Genomic DNA, 26,148 nt, shown 5'->3' with positions numbered 1-26,148 from the left:
CGACCTAAAAGGTCTCATCAGTGCAGCTGGTGTGACCATAAGACGACTTTGCCGACCAAACGGCCAAGCAAAGACTTCCACTTTGTGGTGACTACCAAATCACCGTTCGTCAAAATGCTTACAATTGTCTTTAATAATCTATTACGTAAAAACACCACAAAATCAGACGAGACAAACCAGACCTCCGTCTAACGATCACTGTAAACCAATTTGGGTAAAATTACAAAGGCAACTTTGGGTACAAAGTTAACATACCCAAAGTTTTTGGGTAAAATGCTGCTTTACCTTTATGATTTATACCCAAAGGAAAGTTACCCAAATAATTATACCCAAAATTATTGGGCTAACTGTTGTTTACCCAAAAGTGTTTGGGTAAAGTGATGCTTGTACTGTACCCAAAAAAATTGGGTTATTTTTTTTGTTTTATTTTACCATACATTATCAATTTTGCAAACAAGTCTGAACCTTACATCGTCGGTATGGTTTGCATACATGTCAGTTTAAGGGCTAGCTAGCTTATAAAGAAAGAATGACAAAAATTTCATTCATACGGCATAGCTACAAATCGCTTTACGCCGTTAGAACTTTTGTTTGCACCACTCGCTGCTGCGAAATGTTTTTGACACCGGTTGATTACGTAATGCTGCGATAGAATTAAAAATAGTTTATTTGTATTATACTCTTACTATGGTGTATTATCCACATAATGAGCTCATAATAAATCTCAATCTTGTGAAAATAAACCACTTGAATTATCTGAATTTTATTGAAATTTGCTCGACGAAACAGATTTACCATTAAAACTATAAAAAAAATTCTAATTTACAATCCTTCAACCGTGTGAAGTACAAAAACTTTTTTAAAACAATTCTTGTGTTTCAAAATTATTTTTTTAAAGTTCAAACAATGTGCGCGTCACGCCTGACTGCTCACTGAAAAGGGCGCCAAACTAACTTGCCTCCCCAGTCTTAGTTCTTTGAACTTCTTTGTCTCTACCTGTGCGAACGTGATTACCGAACGTTGGGCGCGCCTTTTTCTTAATTACAGGTAGTGTTGTAAGCTGTTTCGTGTATCATTTTGTGAGTTAATCAAAAAAAGTGAAAAAGACTTGGTATGGATTTAAGCATCCAGAGTTTAATTGATTTTGTCAATCAAGACTACTCTGGAAGATGTCCCACAAGGGGAAGTTCTTCAAATAAATGCTGAAATTGAGAGTAAGTTTTACATATACTTCTTTAAACGTGAAAAAATTGCAAAAGCTTTGATAAATTACACTTAACTTGGAAAAGGTAGGCTATAAGCTATATATATATATTTTGCAGACCATGCCGACATCTAAAGAACGAGGCGTTTAGATGCTTTCTTGGAGCAGTACAAATCAGCTCGTCTTGGACTAGGTGCAACAGATGGCAAGGTTAGAGTGAAGTATAACTTACCAAGTAATTCAATAACCATGCTTATTTATTTACATTTCACAGGCATTTTGGTACAAAAATATATCAGACCGATTAAATGTGCATGCTAAAAAACAGCGGAAGTGTCATGGGTACCCCTGAATCAAAAGAGCATATAACAACCCTTCTTTAAAGCGAAGAAAGGTTTCTCATCAATCAAATGAAGTACATACACGGGCCGAAAACTTGTATGACGAGGCAAAAGAAGTATGGATTTAAACTTTTTAAAGCTTTTTTATGATGGATTTTTGACTTGATTATTTTAGATCCTGCTGCATGAATTTAAAAAAACAACTTTGCTGCGCAATAAGAAACTTATTGCAGAAAAAATGGAGGAAACATTTTGTGTCCGCAAAAACTTTGTTTTGGAAAATAATCCTTCTCTTATGACATTAATAAAAGAATGGCCAGCTTCAACGAGGTATGTTAATTGTATTTTAATGTATTTTTGTTACATATACATCAAAGCCACATATTGACAAGTCAGAGCTCCACTGCTGATTCTTTAAATCTTCTTCTGACTTGCCAATTTGTAGCGGCTTTGAACCATAGCTTGACTGCAGTACTGTAAATTTATGGACTGAATTTAATGTAATTTCTATTTCTTGTAGTTGCTTCGTGAATTTAAAAGAAAACAAAATTTTACTGATGAAGCTGCTTTAAACAGCATTGCTAAAGACTTGTTTCAAAAAATTATTAAATATTCTTCGGGAAAACCAAACAAAACACCCTCAATGAAAAAAATATTGGACTTTTTGCCGCTTGATGAAAATGATTGCTTTACTGGTAAGTCTAAAAAAAAACTATCACATAAAAATGTTTTTGAAATGTTTTTTTTTGTAGATGTTCACTTTATGGTTGGAATATTACTTTTGTGTACTTTATTGAAGTCCAATACAAAACGGCAATTCAGCAGGGAGCGGTATTTGTTAGATTTGTGTCCTGTGAGTATAAACAATCATGTTTCATAGTGGCTTGAAAATGTTTTTTTGATTAAATGTACTCATTTTATATCCACAAGACTAGAAAGGCTAAATTATTTGTCTCCGAAAAGTTATTCTGTGCCTAATTAATAAAAAACTTTGAAATTGAGCATTGTAAAAAAAATCCAATTTAAGTGTTGGAAATCCTTAAAAGCATCCTTATTTTGTAGCACAAGCCAATATTAACCCTGAGTATGTAACTAAATTGTTTTACTATTTAGGCCAACACAACATTTGAAGATACCAGGGCCGCCTTTGGGGATCGACAACAACCTGTGTTGATTGTGTATGGAGACATTTTCTCGCCGCAAAAAATTACACTTTTTGCGGAGAAGAACCCGGTGCTCAGTGTGGACAGCATTTCTAAAGGCATCATAGCTTTATTTGCTGTGTATTATGTTCTTAATTATCAATACTGCCCACATATAACCAAAACACTGCAATTTCTTTAAACATATTTGCTTAATATTCCTGAAAACTCAATGTATGATTCAGTGCGTGAGTTAAAACTTCAACTTGACAAAATAAGCCTGTAGTTATTTGTGTTGACTAATTATTTTTCTGTTCATTAAATGTTCATTGTTCACGTTCTTTCTACAGAATGACAAGAAACAATAAATATGATTCTTCAAAAAAACAAGCTGTGCAATATCTATAATTAATGTGCAAAAAATGACACAGATTCTGGGTATAGTGAATTTAAACCCAAAATAGTGACCAGACAAAATTGGGTGAAGTGTGGCACTACCCAAATATTATTGGGTAAATCTATAGGGTAAGAAGATCTTTAACCCAAAAATATTTGGGTTCAAATAACCCAAAAAATATTTTGGGTTTCCCAACGAACAGACCCAATTTTTTTGGGCTTTTTTGACCCAAATTGGTTAGCAGTGATTGACTGGTCAGAACCAACTTCATTGTTTATTTCGTTTCAAGGCGTTAATTTAAAACAAAAACAAAACAAAAAAATATTTAATGGCAAAGATATATCATTGTAATGTTTGGAAACAATCTTTGTCAGGTTGATCTGGTATTAAATCACGTTTGAGTTTTATTCAGTTACCTACATCCTTTATAAGTTTAAAATAATGTTTTGCACTGTTTTTGTATAAAATTGAATCAATGCAGTTTGTTTTCCTAGTTTCGAAACATTACAATGACATGTCGTAGCCATCAATTAAAAAAAATGTTTTCTTTTGAACTAATGCAGTAAAACACGACATAAACAACCAAGTTTGGTGGTGCTATATATGCCTAAATCAACAAAGCGTTTACAAGAAAACACTTTACTTAAAGAAAGCATTTTACCTTTGGTCACAGGAGTTTTTAACCGATGCCTGTTGCTCTTATTGATAGGAGCAATAGCCCGATGAATTGGGTTTAAATACATTAAGTTTGTTGCCGACAGAATGCTTGTTGAGTTGGACTGTCCAAAGTCGATGAATCTGAACCGACGTAGCTATTGACGACGGCGTTCCTGTGTCTTCCACCTGAGAAATAGATCGTTCAAATTAATTTCGTTTGAAACAATGAAAAGCGTGGGTTAAAGAAATGTATGCAATGCAGTTAAATGGTGAACACGCGCACAACATGCAGTTTATTGATCTCACGATCCGCGACAGAAATGTTCTAACTCTGGATAACTATCGAAAGCGGAAACTTAATTTTTTCAGTATATCCAATAAGTTAGGTGACAATAGTCTTATGTCTGTTGTGCCACAAGTTACGAATTTAAGACACGTTTTTTAATCAATGGATTTCGCTGGAACCAAGACGACACCCAAGCGAAGATGAACTTTGCTAGACCTCAATATCTGTTCCTATCGTAAAATCAACCTATCCAGATGTGTTATGTATTTCTGCTCTCTTCTTTCACTGAAAGAACTTGTATTGTAATCTTTTACCTTGCTTGCGGGTAAACACTGCCCGCATTTACATTCTGTGAGCTTGAGTTGTTTGTTTTCATCATCACAGCTTTACACATTGTACGGTTTCCATGTTATAGTTAGGCATCGTTTTGGTGCCAGCGACATCAACTTATTGAAAAATGTGTCTCAAATTTGTAACTTGTGGCACAACAGACATGAGATGGATGTCACCTAATTTGTTGGATATATTCGAAAAATTAAGTTTCGCCTGCATGGGCATCTTTGGCTGTACTTACCAGTAAATTATTACACATCGCAAATTAAAACCCAGTTCTAGTTTTTAAGAGAGTGTCTTCACGTGCCGCAGATATGCACGGTTTTCGGTAGTGATCCAGGGCTAGCAAATTGCTGTCGCGGAACGTCCGATCAAAAGTCGCATGTTGTTGCGCGTGTTCATGTTTTAACTGCGTTGCGCATATGTTTCTTTAACCAACGCTTTTCATTGCTTACACGAAATTACTTTGAACGATATAAATCTCGAGTGAAGGTCTCGAGAGAAACGTCATCGCCAATAGCCACGTCAGTTCAGATTTATTGACATACCAGCGGAACAGTAAATGAATAACATTAGTTGGCCGTCAATCGACCGCTCTTTTCCGACCTACTTGTTTTTCTATTTCTTTTTGATTGATACATTTAAAATGGTTTGCTTTTCTGTTGCGTTGGCCTTTTCACCCGCGGGTGCTGTTGGTAAATATAGTGGATCAGTGTAATAAGTCTCATGTGCCCTGACATTCTATAGGATCGCATTCGAAACAATACCGCTTAAACACAAGCGACTTGAATTGACTGATGGTCAATAGTTTTGTCAATTTCGGCCCAAGATGTTTTCAACATCTCGATCGTTTTGCTGAGAATATATGAACGACATCTCCAGGTTGGGAAGAGAAAGGTGACGCACATATTTTACGCACCGAATGCTCTGCTGACATTGTTAATCTTAATGGTAACGTTGAGATTCGTTCATACATGGTTCTGATTGCGACGACCACAGCAAAGCATCAAGTGAACCCCACTTGCAACTATAACATGGAAACCGTACAATGTGTAAAGCTGTGATGATGAAAACAAACAACTCAAGCTCACAGAATGTAAATGCGGGCAGTGTTTACCCGCAAGCAAGGTAAAAGATTACAATACAAGTTCTTTCAGTGAAAGAAGAGAGCAGAAATACATAACACATCTGGATAGGTTGATTTTACGATAGGAACAGATATTGAGGTCTAGCAAAGTTCATCTTCGCTTGGGTGTCGTCTTGGTTCCAGCGAAATCCATTGATTAAAAAACGTGTCTTAAATTCGTAACTTGTGGCACAACAGACATAAGACTATTGTCACCTAACTTATTGGATATACTGAAAAAATTAAGTTTCCGCTTTCGATAGTTATCCAGAGTTAGAACATTTCTGTCGCGGATCGTGAGATCAATAAACTGCATGTTGTGCGCGTGTTCACCATTTAACTGCATTGCATACATTTCTTTAACCCACGCTTTTCATTGTTTCAAACGAAATTAATTTGAACGATCTATTTCTCAGGTGGAAGACACAGGAACGCCGTCGTCAATAGCTACGTCGGTTCAGATTCATCGACTTTGGACAGTCCAACTCAACAAGCATTCTGTCGGCAACAAACTTAATGTATTTAAACCCAATTCATCAGGCTATTGCTCCTATCAATAAGAGCAACAGGCATCGGTTAAAAACTCCTGTGACCCAAGGTAAAATGCTTTCTTTAAGTAAAGTGTTTTCTTGTAAATGCTTTGTTGATTTAGGCATATATAGCACCACCAAACTTGGTTGTTTATGTCGTGTTTTACTGCATTAGTTCAAAAGAAAACATTTTTTTTAATTGATGGCTACGACATGTCATTGTAATGTTTCGAAACTAGGAAAACAAACTGCATTGATTCAATTTTATACAAAAACAGTGCAAAACATTATTTTAAACTTATAAAGGATGTAGGTAACTGAATAAAACTCAAACGTGATTTAATACCAGATCAACCTGACAAAGATTGTTTCCAAACATTACAATGATATATCTTTGCCATTAAATATTTTTTTGTTTTGTTTTTGTTTTAAATTAACGCCTTGAAACGAAATAAACAATCAAGTTGGTTTTCGACCAGTCAATCGTTAGACGGAGGTCTGGTTTGTCTCGTCTGATTTTGTGGTGTTTTTACGTAATAGATTATTAAAGACAATTGTAAGCATTTTGACGAACGGTGATTTGGTAGTCACCACAAAGTGGAAGTCTTTGCTTGGCCGTTTGGTCGGCAAAGTCGTCTTATGGTCACACCAGCTGCACTGATGAGACCTTTTAGGTCGAAACAGTGGCCATCTGTCTGCAGCTTATACACAATTTTAGAGAACACTGAAGAAAATGAAATACATTAGGTAAATATTAACCGCAAGTTTATACCAACGTGTCGGTTGTAGTTTGGGACAAGGGTCTAGCTTTTTTTATACAGACATAGTTAAATTTACATCAATCACATGCATTGGTTTGAAAAATATGATGTAAAATATTTTTAAAGTAAGTGAATAATCTGTTGTTCCCCCCAGTGGACTGAGGAAAGATAAGGCCCCCCCTTCCTCCTGCACGGAACAATCGTCGTGCTAAGTCGGTGAACAAATAGCATTAATACATTTTTTAGCAATAATGGACGCAGTTTTTTAACAACTACTTTTCTTGCAACCTTTATGGGACATTTCTTTTTATAATTAGGTGCCATTTTGTTTTTTAACTAAATTATGGTCTGATAAGGCGTCCAAATAAGACGTTTACTGTCTGTGGGTGTACATTCTGCGTTCAATAGTAAATGTAATAACAATTTCCCACAGACATCCAAGCCTGCTCTCTGTAAAACTCGACCTCAAGTAGCAAACATGCACGAATATGTGGAGAATTTTCTTAAAAAATCGGCCATTTCAATTCGAAATTACTGGATTCCCACAAGAAAAACAACAACAATGCCAGTTATTTTAGTAAGTCGAAGATAGAAATATAATAAATGACAATGGAAACGGTTAAAAGTCTGCATCTAGCGTAAATTTGATGTCTTCCGCTTTTGCCATCACACCAGCTTTCTAATATTCGCCGATGCGCTTTTCGAAGAAGTTGTTGTTTTCCTTCGAGTAAGATCAACTCCATGAAATCGAAAGGGTTTTTCGGATTTGTAAACCTAAAACATACAATTCGGTATTTTTCATATATTGCATCGCAAATTCACAGAAATACATTTTCTTAAGACACAATAGTAAAAACAACACAATTTTTGGACAAAAACTCCTGTAAACCAAACGGACGCGTTACAACACTGTGTTGTGTGTTAATTCGCCTTTCACAAAACTACGTTATTTGAGTGGCGTTTGGCACAAGTAATATAAAAAACAGCAATTTACAAAACTATTGTGATGCATGCTATTCTCCCAAATAAATTTATTTGCAGCAATTATGTACATTACACTTTGGTGCGGATTTTGGATTCTGTAAGCGTTTTTATTTGTATGATTAACATTGTAGGCTGGAAAGCATGGATGCAGAGCTGTGTATTAGGTGAAACTTGCCTGTTCAATGCAAACTGCATCTCCGATTATTTCACCGCAGCGAACGCAATCACTCGCTCTGCACAGGTTGACTGTTGCTAATTTATCCATTTGAGGGCCCACTCAGCCTTCTTGCGAACACATGGCATAGTTTCGATCGCGTTGAACAGGTACTCCCTGTAAAAATATGGTTAAACAAAATATAATTTTGAGATAAAAGGTTGACGATTGACGTTAGGCTTACCAAACTGTGGTGGTGTTGCAGAACATGTCAACATAACAAAATGCCTATTAGGAATTCACAAAACAGAGCAACATTCATTGAAAAATTATCATATTGTTAATGTGAAATATGTAAACTACATACCTCTCTCTTGACTGTCTCGTGCATAAGTATTGATCAAATGAGAGTACATCTCGAAATGAATATTCTCGATTGCAATTTGGAAACCATAGAAAAATCTGGCTCAGTCACTTGCATTTATTGAGCAAAACGTTTGACCTAATTGTAACAATTCATTTTACCAAACCATACAAGCTTGTTGAAAGTTGTTTGTAGTATTTGAGTAACTTACGAGATTTTCATTAACTATCCCGTCGGAAGCGGCAAAGAATTTTGCACCTCTTCCACTGTTCAAAAGGAAGCCTCTGCTTTTCTCGTACATTCTCCATATGTCATGATATTGAATAGGAAAGATGACAAATCGTCGTGCGTTGTCACGAAGCAATGGCCCAATTTCCCTGTCGCTCTACAAAACAATAAACAATATCTAAATTGTAGTTATGTTTTAAATCCGTTTAGTTTTTACTACAGCATGAGATTTACAACAACAAAAAACTGAAGTAGCAAGTTTAAGAGTAAACCAACTTACCGTTTCTTGTTTCAATTCGTTGATTTTGTTTACTTGAACTTCGCAAGGAATATTAGAGTTGCATGCCATCATGTTGGTCTTCATCACGCTATGCAGCTACCACTACCATGTACTTGCTTGCTGGGAGCTTATTTTTTCGCCTATGCTTTTTTCGCTGGTGGTTGTTCTTTCGTTGTACTATTACAAAGCGGCGCATAACTCTTCCCCTACTCTCTTTTTAACTGGTTCTTTTACGAAGCTGCATGATAGTCCAGCTCGAAATGTATTGTGCGGTGCTTCGGCTGGACCAAATAAACATAAATAAAACAGCGCGTGCTTTTACTATAACCCCACAAACCAATCTGAAAAGTCTGAAAAGCTGCGTGAAAAGCTCCAAAGTGCCCACTCTCGCTCCGGAGACGGAAAAGAACAACTAGCAATTTTCCCGCAGCGCCGCGTCAAGACTAGCACAGCGTGTGCTCTGACTTTCATCGTTAAACAATACGCAGTGTGCACTCTACTTTTTTACGTCCGTTTGTAATATCAAGTTTGGTTCGCATGTCGCTGTGATGTTAATTAGAACGCATGCACCTAAAGCTAATTACAACGCATGCACCTAACGCTAATTACAACGCATCCACCTTCCCTCTTGTTCGCTTGCGAGCTTTCTTTTTCACCTACCCTGTTTTCGCTGGGGAATTTTTCTTTCGTTGTCTTATTGCAAAGCTAATTACAACGCTTCCACCTACCCTGTTATACGCTTGGGAGTTTCTTTTTTTTAACTCCCCTCTTTTCGCTGGGAACTTTCTTTCCATTATTTAAAAATAAATAATATTATCGCACATTTTTTACCAGTCAATCACTTATTAATGCGAACAAACCTATATCAGCGATACGCCGCCCCCGTGTACCAATTACCCAGCTCCAAATGCATTGTGCGGTGCTTCGGATGGAAATAAATCAATCAGAAGCCTGCATGAAAAGGTGTATGAAATGCTCCCAGGCAAATCGAAAGAGCCAAACATCCGTGTCCACGCCCGCTCCAGGTTATAGAGAAGAGAACAATTAACACTTTTCCCTTTCATACCATCGTACTGCACTCGAGATTAGCAATCGGCCAAATGTATCAGCACGTAATGCTCGGTTTAACTTAGTTATACATATCATCCTTATAAAGTGATTGTACTTTTTTGGTATGTGATCGTTTTGATCAGAGTCGGCTTCAACTTTCAACGTTGTAAACTGATCGTCCAGCTCGAAAACACAGTGTGAACTCTGTTGAACGTCCAATCAATTCGTTTGGAATACCAAGTTTGAATCGCTCGAGTGATTTTTGAGACCTGCGTCAGCCAAATTAACAATCACACTCAGCGACAGATCATAAACAAACAACCATCGGCGTTCTGACTTAAAATCACTGTGATCAAGCAAAAGCACAAGATATCTTAAAAATAAAGGTGTGTTTTGACACGGAGTAATTTGATATTGTAATTGTTGCAGGTGAAATGCTTCTGCTGTGGTCGTGGGCTTTTTAATGCGATCTCTAATATGGAATGGCTAGAACCCAGTTTGAAAGCTTCTTTACCGCTTTGACTCAAGTTTAAACGGTTGCTATCCATGTTTGTCGGTCAGGAAAATGTTATTCCGTCTTGGCCCTATGTCAATCGAACACATCCATATTCGACACGTCAGCTATACACTTTTGTTTAATAAATAAACTCTTTTTCAGTTCTGGAAACCAGCGTGGGCAACAACGCAGTTTTCACAAAAATAGATTTCGCAGTGGGAAATTAAAGCAAGCGTAACACTCTAATTGTTCGAAGTGTGAACTTGTGTTGACCTCGACGTGATTGAGAGAACAACCAACAATGCCCCTCCCGCTCACAGGGTCGTACAATAGCAGATTACTCGACTCAACGCTCTGATCTCGCACTTGGCTCAACTTGGCCTCATCCTCTTTCAGCCTCATCCTCTTTCATCCTCATCCTCTTTCAGCCTGATCCTCTTTCAGCCTCATCCTCTTTCATCCTTATCCTCTTTCATCCTCATCCTCTAATTAATCATTGAGCAAGTGGTGTGATAAACACTACTCGTAACGTTTCAAATATCATTTCATTTGTTTCTTTGGTGCAAAGAGCGCGTGAGATGCTTTAACTAAACGGTAAAGCAAGAAGTGTTTGAACAAATGCAACACTCTATAATAAAGCAACACGTTCCTATTAAAGGCATCCGAAATCATTCCAGCATTCTAACACCAATACCCACAACGATTTCCGTCTTTTTCTATTAACCACATCCACATTTATGTAAACGTAAATTTCCAAGTCTAAAATTAATTTGCTAAACAGCATTGTTAATGTCTGTGAAAGAAAGCAATAAGAAATATCAGATTTCACGCGTTTAGTTTAGTGTTTTTATGTTGTGTCAATGTTAAAAAATAACGTGATATTTAAACGTTAATTTCTATTTAGGTGTTTTCTACTAATTAATCTTAACTAAATAAGAAAGAGCAATATGAAGAGCCATTTAATGTTGTTTAATTTATACGAAAAGCAGCTAAAGTGTGTAGCACCACGCATGTTTCCTGATAAAATTCCTCAAACAACTTGAACGCCAGACGGAAGGAAGGGTGCAGACGGAGTGTTTCCCGTTCGCATATTCACTCTGACACTTAACTAACTATAGGCCAGCAATTTCTCGCTCAGTCAATCTAGTATTTCTCGTTATCGCGCTCCTACGAATCACTGACGAATATATGAATGTTTACAAACAAACTTTCCCGTGTATGCACATTTAATCACGGAAACCGTAAACACATAATACACATCTTATTTCTCTTCCACTTACATAAGGACCACATGGCACGTCATAACCACACTGTATTTCAGCAACATACAAATATGCCCCGTTTTGACTTCCTTGTGAACCTGGAATTGCTTCCGGGGTGTCGTCCACACAAATATGTTTGGATGAGTGCTTCGTATCACTATAACCTCCAGTCATAATATAACCTGTGTATTCAACCCTCCAACCATCAGGACAACTTTCACGGCTCGGAATCATCAACTTAACATCAATTAAACATTGTTAAAGCGGAGAGTTTTATTTAATTGTGTAATTTTTACGTGTGTTGGACTTGCAGTGAGACATATTGCACACGGCACACCATGATACTGAAGCTGTCCATCCCTAATCAGTGAAAGATCAAACAGTGAATAAGAAGCCGGCGTATCGCGATATTCGACTCCATAAACGTAAGCTGGACCTTTCAGTATATAAGAACGTATATATTTAATTAAAAATCCAGCAATACAGTTAAGCCATTATGTTATTGTGCACATTGTGCGACAAACCTTTCGAGCCATCAATATAATGTCCTTGTGTGTAAGTAACGTTGCTGTGAAGACAAAGAAAGTCAGATCCTCCACCAACATGAGTGTAATACGACCCCCCAGCATAACCTTCAATACATGTAAAAAAAATTGATGGACATAAAATTAAAAATATCCACATACCTTCATATACAAGTCGTGTTCCGATATTATTTGGACAACTTCTTCTGCCCCATCGAATGTAAGTCGTACCTAAAAGTTTAGAACTTTACACTCTTGACTTGACTGTACAAAAAAATGCATAGTGAGGTTTCCTCAAGCTAATCTCGAGTAATCGCAAAACAAATGGACAAATACCAATAATTGGATGAATGTTATTCGAAACCGTGTTTACCAACTAAAACCTGTTCTCCGGCAGTCGCAAGTCCTCCGTCTGTGGCCGAATTCTGCAAATAATAAAAATCTTAATTTGTTTTTAAACACAAAAGCAGACAATTACTGGAGATCTTTTGTGGATTCTATGTTTTTGAGAGTTTTTTGTTGCCAACTTCTGTTCGTTGACAAAAGCCAAATCACTTTCCGACCTAAAATCGATATATTGACGTTTAGTTTTAGCATGAAGTAAAATTGCAACAAGGAATTGAGAAAAAGCACGAACCTATTTACACATCTGTTCAGTTGATAAGACCAAGAAACAGCAAATGTAACCAGGATAACAAATACAGCTGCAAATACGATTGAGAATTTCGGTTTCTCCTGCAGTCTGAAATATTTAGACTTCATTTCTTAGCTTCTGTAAATCTTTTGCAAACGAACTAAAGATTGTAAAACTCACAATCAAACCAGAAACGTTTTTAAGCCTCAAAAGTTTTGGAATGTGTTGTGTTCATTGATGCGTCACTTATGTCTGCTTACACATGTAATCACTAAAGCGTGACGTTTCAAATATCATTTCGTTTGTTTTTTTGGTGCAGAGAGCGCGTGAGATGGTATAACCAAATGTAAAAGCAACAAGCGTTTGAGCAAATTAAAAAAAAAACTATAGTATAGTTAACACGTTTCTATTGAAGGCATCCGAAATCATTCCAGCGTTCTATCCACAATACCTACAATAATTTCCGTGTTTTTCTACTGATCTCATCAACATTTTTGTAAACGTATATTTCCAAGGCAGTTTGCTGAACAGCATCGTTAATGTCTGTAAAACAAAGCAATGAGAAATATCAGATTTCGGAAGTTTAGTTTATTGTTTTTGTGTTGTGTAAATGGTGAAGAATAACGTAATAACGTTAATTTGTATTTAGGTGTTTTCTACTAATTATTCTCAAATAAATCAGAAAGATTAAAATGAAGTGCCATTTAATGTTGTTTAATTTATCCAGGTAATTTAAATGAATGTGCCTAAGACGGTGTGTGAAGTTATTTTTCACACCTCTGCTGCACAAACGGTGGTCAACATTATAGCAACTTAAATGAAAGGCATTTGTCCTGATTCTTTCGTTAAATATGGTAAATTTTATGACATCAGGGTAAATTCATACTTTAATTAACCCAACTGTGGTAATGGTTGATCATAGCACCCTATGTCTTTGCTATTAAAGACTTTGTTTTGGAGTCTGCCAGGATGACAATAGTGACAAAGGTTGGTTAAAGTGAAGATTACACATTTGAAAAGTTATTTTAGTTCTGCTTGAAGCAAATTGTTTCTGTGGAGAATGTTTGAGATATGGCAATGATGCTGGGAAACAAGTTTAGGGCATTTCAAGTTTTTGTCAATCATATACGGTATAACGAATATTTTTTTGAAAAATGAGTGTAAAATTAAAATAATGTGAAAGGCCATTTACATAAATTTTGTTATTTCACAGATACTTTGTAAAACCCACTTGTTTGAAGCAAACTACAACTTATGTTTTATCTACATCGATAACATACTTTGTTCTTCATGTTTTTGGTAAATCCATCCAAACATCCGTTGTCGGTAAGATTGACAATATTTTCGCATTTGTTTTGCCAAGAACAGGTGGTTAGCTCCATATTCTTGCAGCTGACCACTGACTGAAAACCCTTTCATAGAAAACGACACAATCCAAACAACATTGTTCAGGGGCACAAATCAATAAGATAAACACTCTTGTTCATCGAATAGGAATATTTGGGTGATTGTTGTGTCCATATTGAGCTGTGGTTGCTGTTGTTGGCTGTGCCCCACTGCGCTCATGACGAGAAGAACGACAAAGGCACAAAGAGCAGCTCAACGAATCTTAATCTGTGAGAGAAAGATATAGCCTACTGCTGTTTGGAGTTGTTGCCCATCCAACAACAGCAACCTAATCTTGCTTTATTGGAACCTACTGATTGTAATTTATCACTGAGCTGCAGACAGTACTGTTTAGAACTAACATGTCAACCTCAATAACTCAAACAGTGGAATAGTATTTGACTGGCTAGTTAAACTGCTGGAACCATACTCAGTAAAACTGTCTCAAAACAAAATAAAACCAGTTGATTCTACTGTATTTGTATGTAATGACAAATGTTTGTATATCACTAATCAAAATTATGCCCATTTTTATTTGTTTTTTTGTCCAATTATTGTTCATGACTGGCTGAATAAGGTATTTTATGGTTATGGGTATAGGTCTAAGAAATGCTTTTTAAATTCTTGATTGAAGCTTGTATCCCAATAAGAAATTGCAAGTTTTAGCAGCTAAACTTTGTTACATGGTAATCACAGTTCAAGGTTAGGAACTTGTAATGTAAATCGAAGTTGATTTCTCAATTTAACAAAAATATTGTGTTTTAAATAAAGGACAAATATCCTCGAAGTACAACTTTGGATTAATGGTTCATAGCACAGCTAATGATGAAATAACAATTCTTATTCAAGAAAGTCAAGTATGTGTTAAGATATAGTTCCAATTTGGTTTGAAATTATTCATTCTGTTTATAGCAGTGTTTAACATAAATAAACATATCTCAAATTAATATTTTTATATAATATAGAACATTTGCATGACACCCTGATTATTTGGGGATTGATTATGAACTTATCCAAGTAAAACCAGTAAAAAAAAAGAAAAAAGTAAACCAGTAACATATCATATTTTTGTGATAGAAATACAAAATCAGTTAAAGTTTCAGTGCAACCACAAAACATCATGCTCAGGCCTTTTGGCCAATAATGTGAGTAAAACTCTTACACAGTACTTGTATTTAATATTTCATAGCTGAAAATCCAGCAGCGTCAATACAAAATAGCTGAAAAAAAATTGTTGAAAGCATTACACTTGGCAATTAAAAAAAATTCAGAGTATATTGTGTTTCTTCAAGATGCCCTTGCAAATTTGTACTTGCAACTTGGTGAATATGACAAGGTCAGTGAAAGTATGAGTTGCATGGATAAAATTGGTCGTCCATGTTTTGTCAACTTAAATGTTTTGTAAAGAGACAGGCTGTATTTTACACCAACAATCCTTTTTTCAAAAATATAGATTTTTCCTCAGCTTTCTAAACAGTGGGCTGCTTCCCACTAGTGCAATGGTTCTCAACATGATGATTGTGAGCCCCATGGGGTGATCAAGGTCTTTCGAAGAGGTTTCAAAAATGTTTGTAAACACAAAATTAGCTTGTCATAAAACAAATAGGTTTAATAAGGTGTGGCATCATTGCAGGTGACAGACTGTTGCTGCGGTAAAACGGAGAATGAATAGTCAGCGTTATGAAATAGACTTAGTTTGGTCAAGGAATACAACATGAATGTGTCTTCAACACATATTGTTGTGGTGTTAAATCTCATGAATGAACAAGGGGGTCTCAGGCTGTACAAAAAAAGAGTCAAAAGGTTGAGAAACACTGCACTGGTGGGCTGTAAATTTTTTTCAAGGTGGTTGTAAATCTAAAAGTTATATCCCAGGGTTGGGCAAGGTTTTTTACTATGAGAGCCATCTATACAAAAATGCAGCATATATATAAAAGTGGTCGGCCAATAAAATAAAAATAAGTCAGTGTTAAAAAAGAGTCGGAAACTTTGCTCCACAGCTTGCAGTGTCAGAAGAACAGTGTGGATTTTATTTAAAATATATCTCTATCATTGTGACTTATATTAGTCACTGTCATAATGATGCAGTATTATAACTTAATCCTGAAAAGGAAGTGAAATAACTTTAGCCCAAAAATGATTTTCTGTTTAATGTCGTTGTCATTCACGTAACGAAAGACAATTAACAATATAATAAATGCAGATTTACTAGCTTGTGGTAAAGTAAAACGGAAAATACTTGTACGATGAACAATTGTTTACTGTTTTTCTCAGTGTTTAACTACAAAAGTTTCTAGTGACTGCAGTTTGGCTTACTTATAAATGTTCTTTAATTCTAGAAAAAAACATTTTCAGTGTCCTGCTGGTAATACACTTCAATTTACTGGACAGAATGAGGAAAAAAATTGTTTTCAGCTGATTTTCTAGTTTTGTGCTGAATTTGTATTAGCTATCAATATTGCTCTGTTTTTGAAATGTTTGGTAAAATATCATCATTTATTTTTGCAATGGTGTTAAAAACAAAAACCAACTAATTTTGCCACGTTGGCCAAACACACCCATTTACCAGGCTGGATTTTATTGATAATTTTCTGGTTACTAGGGTATTTTTGCTGTTTTTGTTGCTTCAAGCAGTTTTTCACTGCTTGGAGTAAAAAACATGCAGTTAAATTAGTCTCTCCACGGATCGATTTTCCAGTATTAAGTTCCAGTTAAGTTCCTGTCTGCAGCTTTGCAATAATATGGCTTTTTTTGCACATAAGTTCCAGTTAAATATGACATCAGCTTTTTGACTAACCTAGCACTTTTTCAACCTATCACATAGTAAACAAATATTAAACTTGGTAAATTAACAATAACCTATATTTTTTGTGTTTTGCAGGCAGAAAATTTGTTTAAAGATGTAATAAAGAATTTGCTTGATAGTGGAAAAGCACAAAGTGATCCAGCAATTTTAGAAATTTCTCTAAAGTTATCTGCAATATATGCAAACATAAACAAACATGAGTTGGCTGTGATTGGATTTAACTGGGTCATAGACTCCTGCAGAAAAAATGTAGCTGAAGCAGACAAGACAAACAAAAATTGTAAGTATTAAAAATCTATTAGTGGTGTCATTTGAATCAAGTTGTAGAAAACTTTCCAACTATTTCCACACTTCAAACAACACACCAATTTATTTGACAAAAATGATTTAAATATTTTGTCAATGTTACTTGTAACTAACATAATAATTTTCATGTTAACGGTAGTAGGTCAGGGTGGTCCTAACACTGCACTGCAGGGTGTGATTTCTTGCCTGCAGAGCATATCAAAATATTCCTGATTATTCACCTTTTAAAATATAATTTTAGGATTGTTTACAGTTTGAAGGTTGTCAGTGCTTCAGGCAGTGTTGCCAGTTGGATGCTTTTTACGCCCAATTAGGCATGTTGTCTTGGGTGTTTGTGCTGTTTTTGTCACACCTTGCGCTTTGGGCGTGTTTTGGAAATTTAAAAATGACAAAATGATGTTTCAGCCTTATTTCAAATACTACAAACTGACCACACAACGAAATATGACATCATAATCATATTGCAATGATGACTGTGATCAAAATAATGAGTGTTACAGGTGTTGCGTCCTGTTCACGGTCTTAGTTTATGGTTTAAGTGTTCAACCATAAGCATAAAATGACAATTGATGTACATAACTGATATGTGTAAACTTCATTAACATTGGGCGCATTTGGGCGTTTTGTTTTTGCAGAAATTGGCCCTTTTAAGCGTGCTGAAACAAAAAATTTGGCTGCACTGGCTCCAGGTCCTGGTAACTCAATGTTTGGTAGGATAAGTTGTTTTGGCCTACTTACTTTTCATAGTGACTTAAAACAGCCTAATTTTTTTTTTGCTGTTTGCAAGCTTGTAATGAACCAGTTTTACAACCCCGATTGCTGACAGTCTTGGTCCACCCTGGGTTAGTTTTGTAGCTTAAAATATATTAATGTCCAAATGGAATTGTAATAGAATAGATAGTTGAAAAGCATTTAGCACTGATAAAGTGGTGTGTTGCAAGGTACTTATTTTTATTGACGTTCTTTTGTTGCAGCTTGGTCAAATCACCTTGCCTTATTGGGAATGACATTGGATTCCTTTGGAAGATATTTACATGAAAATGGGCAACATAAAAGGGCTTTACAGTTAACAACTGAAGCATTGGAAATAAGCAAAGACCTGTTTGGTACAAAGGACATACGGGTACATATATCGGTTTAATATGAGCCTGGTTGCCAGTTTAATATTTTCTGAACATTTTTCTAGACAGCAGTCTTGTTCAATAGTATTGCCACTATGTACACTGCATTGGGAAATTACGCAACCGCTTTGGAATATATGCAACATGTTACTAAAAACTGTGATGACCCAAACAACAAGTTTTCAGCGAAGGAAAAAGTTATTTTTTATTCCAATTGTGCTGAAATTCTATTAAAGGCAGGTATGTTTCGCTAGTATGTAGTTCGCCATTTTAGAAATAATACTACTGTTATATATTTGCTGATAAATTGATTCTTCCAATTCACACTATTGTTGCAGGGGATATATCCCGTGCCAAAAAAAACATAAAAAAGGCCTTGTTGCAAGCTACAAAATGTGATGATCCTCTTTTGAAGCAGGATTTAACATTTTTGGCGTCAAGAATAACCCAAAGACGACTTTAAATGTTTGTTGGCAATTGTTTCTTGTTCGTCCAGCGTGGGTTATTTTTTTTATGTGAAATCAAGTAAATTTCAGAGCCTTGGTGCAACTGAATCCTTGCTCTACAATATGTCGTAATTGAAAATATTTTTGCGATGAAGGTTAGGTCCTAATTAGGATCGCCAAACAGAATATTTTTTGCTCAACTGCAGACATGATCATCGCAGATTCTATTTTCAGAGTATTTTAGTTTCAAACATTGTGAAATTTGATAAGAATTGTTCTTCTGGCATTTAAGTTTTATTCGAAACCAACATTTCGTCTGCCATCCGGCGAGACTTCTTCAGGGTCACGCGCATAAAACACTAAAAACGCAGGAAAAACACAAGGAAAAAGGAGTAGATATTTGTATGATCGTCCTCCCTCTCTAGGACTCGGACCTCGTCGAAGTTAACTCGGTGGCAACGTCGCGGCGATTGTGAAATTTTTTTGCAACTTACAGCCGTATCTCACAATTAAATCTTGAAAATTAAGCTTTTGAGGTGATTCGAATTCATGCACCTGGTGACAGTTTCTCTTGTTTGCCAAAAACAATTGCCAGGTCTGATGACTCATGAAGGGGGACTAATTTCTGAACAGAAAAAAATTGATTGCAGCTGTATTAAGACAGCACATGGGGGTTTTACAAAGGCTAACTGCTAAACTGTCAGTCCTAGTGGGGGTACAAACAGCCCTGAGGGGGCCAAAAACAGTTACAATACATCTAATTCTTAATGAATTGTGTAGAGGGTTAATGGCTTCACTTAATCGCAAATGGAGGGTACTTTCTGTGATTCATTTTTTCACAAAACAAACGTACACTTTTTTCTGCTTTTTTAGCCCAAATAATGTCCAACAGGGGGGCAAAAAGTAGTTATTTCGAATATAATTTTGACGAGAATTCCTAGACAAAGGTCGGGACTAATAGAAAACCACGTGGAAGAAAACGGCCGTTTGCGTGTAATGCTAGATTTGGGAGGGAAGAATATTCAAAAATCCACATTTCCTTATGTGATAAACTAGTTAGATGAGATCATTGCGAAGAGTGCAAACTGAACATTTTTTGTTTGATTGCTTCTAATTGTATTTTTGTCGCGAGGTCGAATCTACAAAGGCATCTAAAAATAACTTAGCCGAAAATCCACAGTTCAAGAGAGAGGTGGGTTTGCATGAAATTGTTTTACATTTCTATAATCTAATTTATGTTTCTGCAGTAGAACAACAAAACGTATATTGGACACTGACAATTGATTGTGATAACGGAGCAGAAGTCCGGACAAGGCCAAGGTAAATTAAATTGTTGGTAAAAATCAAAATATGTGCTTTTGACGATTTGTTATTAGCAGAACAGATAATTCTGACTTGGGTAAAAATCCACTGCCGCCACCGCAGATCCACGACCAACGCCAACAAGAAAAAATATGGGACTCGCCATTGACAAATTAGTCATTTTGGCAACTGAGGCATCAAACTTATGTTACTACCAACAACATTTAAAATCAAGAACCTATGTTTGAAGCATCAAATATGTAAGAGCGTCTTTAAACGAGTTAATGTTTTCAGCTCTTGTAGCATGTTTTTTAAGTACTATGTAGCTATTGGTTTGAAGTCTATCGTTTTGTCGCAACGTTACACTTTTCGTTTAGCGACAACTGCGATGAACATCAGTCTGTGAGTTTGTTTATAATAATTTTGAAGGAACTTAAATCTGGCGCAATAAATTGCGACGAGGGGTTAGATGATGTCAATGTTAAAAGTACTGCTGATGCACGTAAGCGAAGTAACGTCCGTTGAACGCGCTCCGGTTCTTGTTATCGAATGTGCAGTACGCACTCGTACGCAAGATAGAATGTATTCGAAGTGTAGACGATACAGACGTCGGGAGGAGACGAAAAGACACGTAGGACACGTGGACCCTTAGAACACGGTTTCTACACAGAAGGCAATGTGTCAAACAAATACACTTCACACGTAGTAAAGTACAGCATAAGGCTCACCAACTATTTGGGAACCGGGAAACTCTGGACCCCTAAACGAAACATGCAACATTAACTACAATGCGCCACTATGACGTAACACACACACACACAATGCTTACACCTCCTCCGAAAGTCAGACGCATAACTGACGCAAACCGTGTTTGTGCGGTCACAATGGGTTTTGCCATGCGTCGGTTAGCATCGTGCGTCAGCAGGGTTGCCAGGGTGGCGGTATTCCCGCCCAATTGGGCTGGTTTTCAACATCGAGTTGCGGGTTGCAGTTTATTGGGCGGGTTCGCCAATGACATTTTCAACCCCTATAATCACGCATTCTGGCACTACCAAGAGTCAACCAATGCGTTCATTTCCCGACAAACGAAACAATCGTACGGCGCAGAGAGTAATAATGCGTTCAGTGAAACACGCAGTGGGTGGGTGGGTGCGACAGACACTTGCGCCATGCAACTGGAGTCGTTTTTGCAAAGCAGCAATCGTGCGGAGAAAATGTTATTTTTGCAAATTAAAAAAATATAGTAACCAATGAACTAAGGATTGCTTGAGGAAACAATGCAGTCAAGAGGTCTTTCGTAGTGTGTAAATTTGTTTGCCATAATGCTTACAGCTTCCACGTATGATCGCTTTACGCACGCGTATGACGAAACTACGGAATACAGATGTACGCGATTTTGTAGTTCTAAATAGACATGTATTGATTGATTGCGTTTTTTAAAGTTGTTGGTTTCAGTTATATTATGACCCAAATTCATCAAATATTGCAACGTTTTTGCTATGTATTAATGCTCCTTGCAATCAAAGAAAACGTAATAGGTAGCGCCATGGTCAGAACCAAGTGTGAAAAAACGTAACCGCGGTAGGTTAAAGCTACCGAGTGCGACAATTCACTAACAGTTGTCAATTTCAAGCTAAGTCAGAGTAAAATTGGGCTGGTTTTGGGCTTGTTTCAGAAATTTCTTGTTTGGGCGGTTTTTGGGCTAGTTTTGACAAGGCGTTGGGCGGTTTTAGAAAATTTTACCTGGCAACACTGTGCGTCAGTGCTTCCATAGGATTACTATTTGGCGGAAAAGCTGTGCACATGTAGCAGAAGGCATGCTGTGCGACGCCACAGGTTTCCTTTTGGACTTGTTGGTTATAACTGTTTGTTCAGATTCTTTTGCAGATTTAACTGATTTTCTACTAGAAACATGTAAAAGACAATTGTTGACGTTAGTAAGTCTCGGTGATTTAAACATTGCGTGGCAATACCGAGGTGATTGCTAATTTCTGAAGGTGTTACTGATACACTGATACACGGTAGGTTGTACAGGTGTGCTGTAAAACTCTGATTTAAATGGTGTAATGTTTCTTTAGCAGCTATGATCGAGTATCAATTTCCCTGATTGATTTTACAAATTCAAATACTGTGGAAAAAGTTGGTTAATTGGAAAATTGAAATATTACCCATTTTAAAAAAGTAAACATCATTGACTAAGTCCAAAATGTCAGCTTGTTTCATTAAGAAAACTGAAGATAATAAATTGCTCACAATTTTGCTTTTCTTTGACAGTGGTATGAGTCCAATTAGGATGCAAAAAATACATTACTTAGTTTTGAAAAACCACTTGATCTAACTTTAAAGCCGTCTTCAATTAAATCATACGGTGAGTTAAATTCCACATTTTTTTTTTGAACTCCACCTCACACTGTTTTTGTCAATGAGTTTCTTTTTTAAAGATTCATATAACAGCTCTGTGCACTGGATTGATGCTGGCATTCCATATATTTTTACCCAGTCCGAGTGCTTCGAATCACTTTGGCATTTTAACAGACTCAATATTTGTCAGTATGTGATAACTATCTGTGATGTTTTGGTTTTTCCGAGGTTAAAAAGCATGGTAATATATATGTATATCTCTTGTCATTGGTTATTTACAGTTGCCAAAAAGTTGCATACAAAGTATACTCTCAAAAAGCCAAGTAAAGAAATAAGAAAAACTCTTGATGTCCAAAGTACAGGTGTTTCACAGGAAGCAAGATGTTTTGTGAACATTGTAAAGAACAAGTTCACACCAGACACTAATTTGAGTAAAATGGTGAGTAGATGGTTTAGCTTAACACAAAACTTTGAGCATATTTACAAATTTTACCCAAATACATCAGAACCATCACAGAAGAAAAATGATCAAAATTTGCAGGTTGTTGTTGTTGACTAGTTCAGTTAATATGTCAAAAGATTTTCATACTAAATTCAGCCAATGTTGTAGTGGGAATGTTCAATGGAACAAGCAAAGAATTTAGTTCAGAAATTTGAAATTTTTACAATGACCAAGTTCATTGCATTGCGAAAGAGATCATTTGGTATAAAAAAAGCAGTGAAGTATTTTTTTATTTAGTTTCCTTTTCAGCGCAGTAGGACAGTTTTCTGGTGCAAATTAATTTATAACCCATGTTGTTGTATGTTTGCAGATATATCAAAAATTCGTTTGAATAAGGACAATAGCTCCTGCACCCCTTACATCATTTTACAAACTACGGTCTTGGAATGTCAGCATTCAAAGGATCGTAACAAAATAAAAAACGAAAGACGTCGAGCTGCAATTCCTATACAGGTATATATGTGACTTTATATCGAAAAAGGTTTAACGATGCTCTCCTTTTTCAGTTACAAGATCACCTAAATCCTTGCAGAAAGCATTTGTGTATTCAAGGTACAAAAAAAAATTGCAAGGCGAATATTTTAATTCAAAAAATTATAAAGTTTCCACAGTTCGAGGTATTTTTTGACTTGTTGGAAGTAAATTGCTTTATTTTATTGTTATTTTGACGACAAATGTTTAGTTGGTCTCAAAATGTACATCCAAACTGAAAAAGACAAGTGTTGTCATAAAAGATTTGCTGCAAAACAATGACAAGCGCTTAATAAAGGAACAAACTGGCAGTGTTTGCTTCCCCAAAGAGGACGACCATATAGATCATGTTTTAGAGGAAGTGAGTTTTCTATGAAAAACAAGTTATGTATAACTGAAGTCTGGAAATAAATCTTTTTTGTTAAGGCTGCAGGATTTCTTCAACCTGTTGATCAAAGATTAATTGCCAGAATTTATCAATTGGTTACAGAAGGTGTAGGCAGTATTGAAGAGAAATGAATTCTGAGAAGCCTAAAACATTATGTCACCCATGAACTTTTCAAAAATGATACACCACAGAAAGCAAAGGTATGTGATAAAAATGAATGCTGTGATGCGGATTTTATAGATCGAGTGGAGAACATGAAGTGAGTAGTGCAACAAAACACTACAGATCATATTAAGGGCTTTAAACCTTCCTAGGAAATTTTAAAAACTGGCCCTCATTCAATTTCTTTGTTGGAGTTGAAATATATTATAATATTTGCAGATTTCTCACTCATTAAGCATTAAGGAAGCAAGCTGTGTAAAAGTTTGTGCGCATGGGAAAAGCATCACTGGGTTTGAGTTAAGAGGAAGCAAGGGTATGTTATTTTGAAAATAAAAATGTTAATTTTGAAGTAATTGATTTTTAATGTAGAGTCTAACAAAATGTGTTTGATTACAGAAAAACACAACAGTTTCAGAAATAGTGACAACAATACCTGACCATCTACACAACACCAACTAAAAATAACTTTGTGTATTGATCAGTCCCCTGTTTTAGATGTTCATGACATTTTTCAAGGTATTGTTGCTGTAATGGCGTATCATCATAATTGAATTATGAATACAGCCAGCATGCAAAAAAAATGCAATTTCTGCAAGTGTACTTGTTTAAGTTAGATGTGGAAAAATACACTCTGTGATAGTCTGCTGGAGTTGGCACTGTTGTTAAAGTGTACTTAGTGAAACTGTTTTCATGTGTTTTTTTATGCGTCCTTCAATGTATTTATCATTTGCTGTGACACTTACTAATGGTACCAGTGTATAATGTTCAAGTTCCAGTGTTCTTTTCTATTCCATTCTTGCCACTTTTTTTATTGCAGTTTCTTTCATTGTTCAAGTGGCTGTTCTTTCCATTCCAAATACACTCCGTTTTTTTATTATTGTGCAATGCTTTGTGTGATTGGGAAAAAGTGTTTTGCCCAATATCAGCTACCACAAAAAATGGGGTTTCTGCACATTGGAACCCAACTAAACTGGGTAAAATAGTTAGTACCCAATTTAGGTGAAACGATAATCTACCCAACAAACTAGGGTAGTGACAACCCAATAAAATTTTATGGGTTTCTGCACATTACTTCCCAAACTTTTGGGTAAGCCACTACCCAACTTTTTTCACAGTGCATGCACTTTAATTTTGACATTTTTAAAAATAAAACGAAACAAATTTTATTTTGGAGACCTTGCAATAAAAATGAAATATTTCATGAAAACACATTCCACTCATTCCAAGACTTCTCGCCTGCAAAACACGTACACCAGTTTTACCACCAAACTTGTTGATCATATGTTAGCTGCAGCAATTTTTTCAAAACTATCCCTTTTGAATTTATTATCAACAACTTTTCACTAAATGAGAAAAAAATATATCATACTACAGAGAAATATTACACAACTCACCCGCTTAGCGAAGTATAAAAAAGAAATCATATGTAAGCACTGACGCACGACGCTAACCGACGCATGCCAACACCCATTGTGACCGCACAAACACGATTTGCGTCTGACTTTCGGAGGAGGTGTAAGTGTGATAACATTCTCGTACAAGCATCGGAAAGGCGACGAAAGGCACAACAGCAACGAAGAAATACGTGTTTACGCTTCATTGATTATTTAATAAAATAAAACTATTACAAGCTTGAAATTGCCTACGATCAACCACAAGGGTGTCCTAAACCAATATTACAAAAAAATGAAGCTGACCATATCGCGTATTAGCGCCGTTGGCGGTAAATATGTCACAAAGTGAACAATTGTACGTTACCCTGAAGGAGATGTCGTACAGACTTAATTTTTTGCACGCACAACCACAAGTGTGACTACACCAGCGTACTGAAAAATTTAGGCGATAACCAAATATTAACCCTATTTATATCCACGACAAAGTTTGGTTTGTGACGTAACAACGTTAATGATAGATGGATTCCATCAAAATTGCAATTAACTGATAACACCGTCCCTCCTGTACAATCGTACCAAAATTCACTTTAATCAGACCAGTGTTTTAGCTTGTACACCTCGAAACATACACACACCTCTACGCACTCTGGTGCCGTTGGTGGCAAGAGGGGGTACCAAGTGCGGAATCGTACGTAACCATGAAGAAGACGTCGCAGAAACTTGAAATTTGGTTCAAATTATGAGAAGGGA

The 26,148-nt window shown here is 36.2% G+C and overlaps 5 protein-coding genes across 18 annotated transcripts; 3 read left to right on the top strand and 2 right to left on the bottom strand.

The window, feature by feature from the left end:
• The first annotated feature begins 990 nt into the window (after positions 1 to 990).
• LOC145909044 (uncharacterized) lies at positions 991 to 2,962 on the top strand. Its single transcript, XM_082996365.1, has 7 exons — positions 991 to 1,214; positions 1,323 to 1,414; positions 1,479 to 1,661; positions 1,721 to 1,875; positions 2,066 to 2,240; positions 2,298 to 2,398; positions 2,659 to 2,962. The coding sequence occupies exons 4-7, from the start codon at positions 1,858 to 1,860 to the stop codon at positions 2,887 to 2,889; spliced, it is 525 nt and encodes a 174-aa protein (XP_082852491.1). The 5' UTR covers positions 991 to 1,214; positions 1,323 to 1,414; positions 1,479 to 1,661; positions 1,721 to 1,857; the 3' UTR covers positions 2,890 to 2,962.
• Positions 2,963 to 3,783: 821 nt separating this feature from the next.
• On the bottom strand, positions 3,784 to 8,921 carry LOC145909574 (ribonucleoside-diphosphate reductase subunit M2-like). The gene is made up of 3 exons (XM_082996954.1): positions 8,788 to 8,921; positions 8,491 to 8,664; positions 3,784 to 3,927 (listed from the first exon to the last, which is right to left on the bottom strand). The coding sequence occupies exons 1-3, from the start codon at positions 8,869 to 8,871 to the stop codon at positions 3,784 to 3,786; spliced, it is 402 nt and encodes a 133-aa protein (XP_082853080.1). The 5' UTR covers positions 8,872 to 8,921.
• A 2,629-nt stretch (positions 8,922 to 11,550) lies between these two features.
• Positions 11,551 to 12,987, bottom strand: LOC145909290 (uncharacterized). The gene is made up of 7 exons (XM_082996674.1): positions 12,757 to 12,987; positions 12,598 to 12,682; positions 12,493 to 12,544; positions 12,282 to 12,350; positions 12,120 to 12,227; positions 11,892 to 12,031; positions 11,551 to 11,832 (listed from the first exon to the last, which is right to left on the bottom strand). Exons 1-7 carry the CDS (start codon positions 12,879 to 12,881, stop codon positions 11,560 to 11,562), a joined length of 852 nt encoding a protein of 283 aa, XP_082852800.1. The 5' UTR covers positions 12,882 to 12,987; the 3' UTR covers positions 11,551 to 11,559.
• A 104-nt stretch (positions 12,988 to 13,091) lies between these two features.
• On the top strand, positions 13,092 to 23,432 carry LOC145909289 (tetratricopeptide repeat protein 19, mitochondrial-like). Of its 14 annotated transcripts, none has more exons than XM_082996669.1 (13): positions 13,093 to 13,883; positions 13,967 to 14,079; positions 14,911 to 14,996; positions 15,329 to 15,475; positions 17,021 to 17,225; positions 18,226 to 18,374; positions 18,438 to 18,612; positions 18,711 to 20,010; positions 20,069 to 20,138; positions 20,198 to 22,141; positions 22,199 to 22,488; positions 22,562 to 22,920; positions 23,294 to 23,432. In XM_082996669.1, the coding sequence occupies exons 1-8, from the start codon at positions 13,825 to 13,827 to the stop codon at positions 18,833 to 18,835; spliced, it is 1,059 nt and encodes a 352-aa protein (XP_082852795.1). In that variant the 5' UTR covers positions 13,093 to 13,824; the 3' UTR covers positions 18,836 to 20,010; positions 20,069 to 20,138; positions 20,198 to 22,141; positions 22,199 to 22,488; positions 22,562 to 22,920; positions 23,294 to 23,432. The 14 variants fall into 14 exon arrangements, with proteins under 14 accessions (XP_082852798.1, XP_082852797.1, XP_082852795.1 ...); XM_082996668.1 differs by having other exon boundaries at positions 20,195 to 22,141; XM_082996667.1 differs by having other exon boundaries at positions 20,066 to 20,138.
• On the top strand, positions 22,879 to 24,317 carry LOC145909291 (uncharacterized). The gene is made up of 5 exons (XM_082996675.1): positions 22,879 to 23,436; positions 23,490 to 23,600; positions 23,666 to 23,815; positions 23,881 to 24,042; positions 24,224 to 24,317. The coding sequence occupies exons 1-4, from the start codon at positions 23,284 to 23,286 to the stop codon at positions 23,971 to 23,973; spliced, it is 507 nt and encodes a 168-aa protein (XP_082852801.1). The 5' UTR covers positions 22,879 to 23,283; the 3' UTR covers positions 23,974 to 24,042; positions 24,224 to 24,317.
• Positions 24,318 to 26,148: the final 1,831 nt, after the last annotated feature.

This window comes from Ascidia mentula, chromosome 7 (assembly GCF_947561715.1).
Source record: "Ascidia mentula chromosome 7, kaAscMent1.1, whole genome shotgun sequence".
Taxonomy (NCBI): domain Eukaryota; kingdom Metazoa; phylum Chordata; class Ascidiacea; order Phlebobranchia; family Ascidiidae; genus Ascidia; species Ascidia mentula.
The sequence above is the reverse complement of the archived record's forward strand: the minus strand, read 5'-3'. Positions and strand labels throughout refer to the sequence as shown.

Bases quoted from the DNA above. Each gene is read 5' to 3' on its own strand.
- LOC145909044 (XM_082996365.1), top strand. The intron at 2,241-2,297 runs GTAAGTCTAAAA...TTTTTTTTGTAG, and splicing joins TGAAAATGATTGCTTTACTG to ATGTTCACTTTATGGTTGGA. The intron at 2,399-2,658 runs GTGAGTATAAAC...TTTACTATTTAG, and splicing joins ATTTGTTAGATTTGTGTCCT to GCCAACACAACATTTGAAGA.
- LOC145909574 (XM_082996954.1), bottom strand. From the start codon at position 8,871: ATGAAGACCAACATGATGGCATGCAACTCTAATATTCCTTGCGAAGTT. The intron at 8,665-8,787 runs GTAAGTTGGTTT...ATTGTTTTGTAG, and splicing joins ACGAATTGAAACAAGAAACG to AGCGACAGGGAAATTGGGCC. The intron at 3,928-8,490 runs GTAAGTTACTCA...TCTATTTCTCAG, and splicing joins GGATAGTTAATGAAAATCTC to GTGGAAGACACAGGAACGCC.
- LOC145909290 (XM_082996674.1), bottom strand. From the start codon at position 12,881: ATGAAGTCTAAATATTTCAGACTGCAGGAGAAACCGAAATTCTCAATC. The intron at 12,032-12,119 runs GTTTGTCGCACA...ATATACTGAAAG, and splicing joins TTATATTGATGGCTCGAAAG to GTCCAGCTTACGTTTATGGA. The intron at 11,833-11,891 runs GTAAAAATTACA...ATTGATGTTAAG, and splicing joins TCACTGCAAGTCCAACACAC to TTGATGATTCCGAGCCGTGA.
- LOC145909289 (XM_082996669.1), top strand. From the start codon at position 13,825: ATGGCAATGATGCTGGGAAACAAGTTTAGGGCATTTCAAGTTTTTGTC. The intron at 14,997-15,328 runs GTATGTGTTAAG...AATATTTCATAG, and splicing joins TTCTTATTCAAGAAAGTCAA to CTGAAAATCCAGCAGCGTCA. The intron at 18,375-18,437 runs GTACATATATCG...ACATTTTTCTAG, and splicing joins TTGGTACAAAGGACATACGG to ACAGCAGTCTTGTTCAATAG.
- LOC145909291 (XM_082996675.1), top strand. From the start codon at position 23,284: ATGTTTGCAGATATATCAAAAATTCGTTTGAATAAGGACAATAGCTCC. The intron at 23,437-23,489 runs GTATATATGTGA...CTCCTTTTTCAG, and splicing joins GAGCTGCAATTCCTATACAG to TTACAAGATCACCTAAATCC. The intron at 23,816-23,880 runs GTGAGTTTTCTA...TTTTTTGTTAAG, and splicing joins TAGATCATGTTTTAGAGGAA to GCTGCAGGATTTCTTCAACC.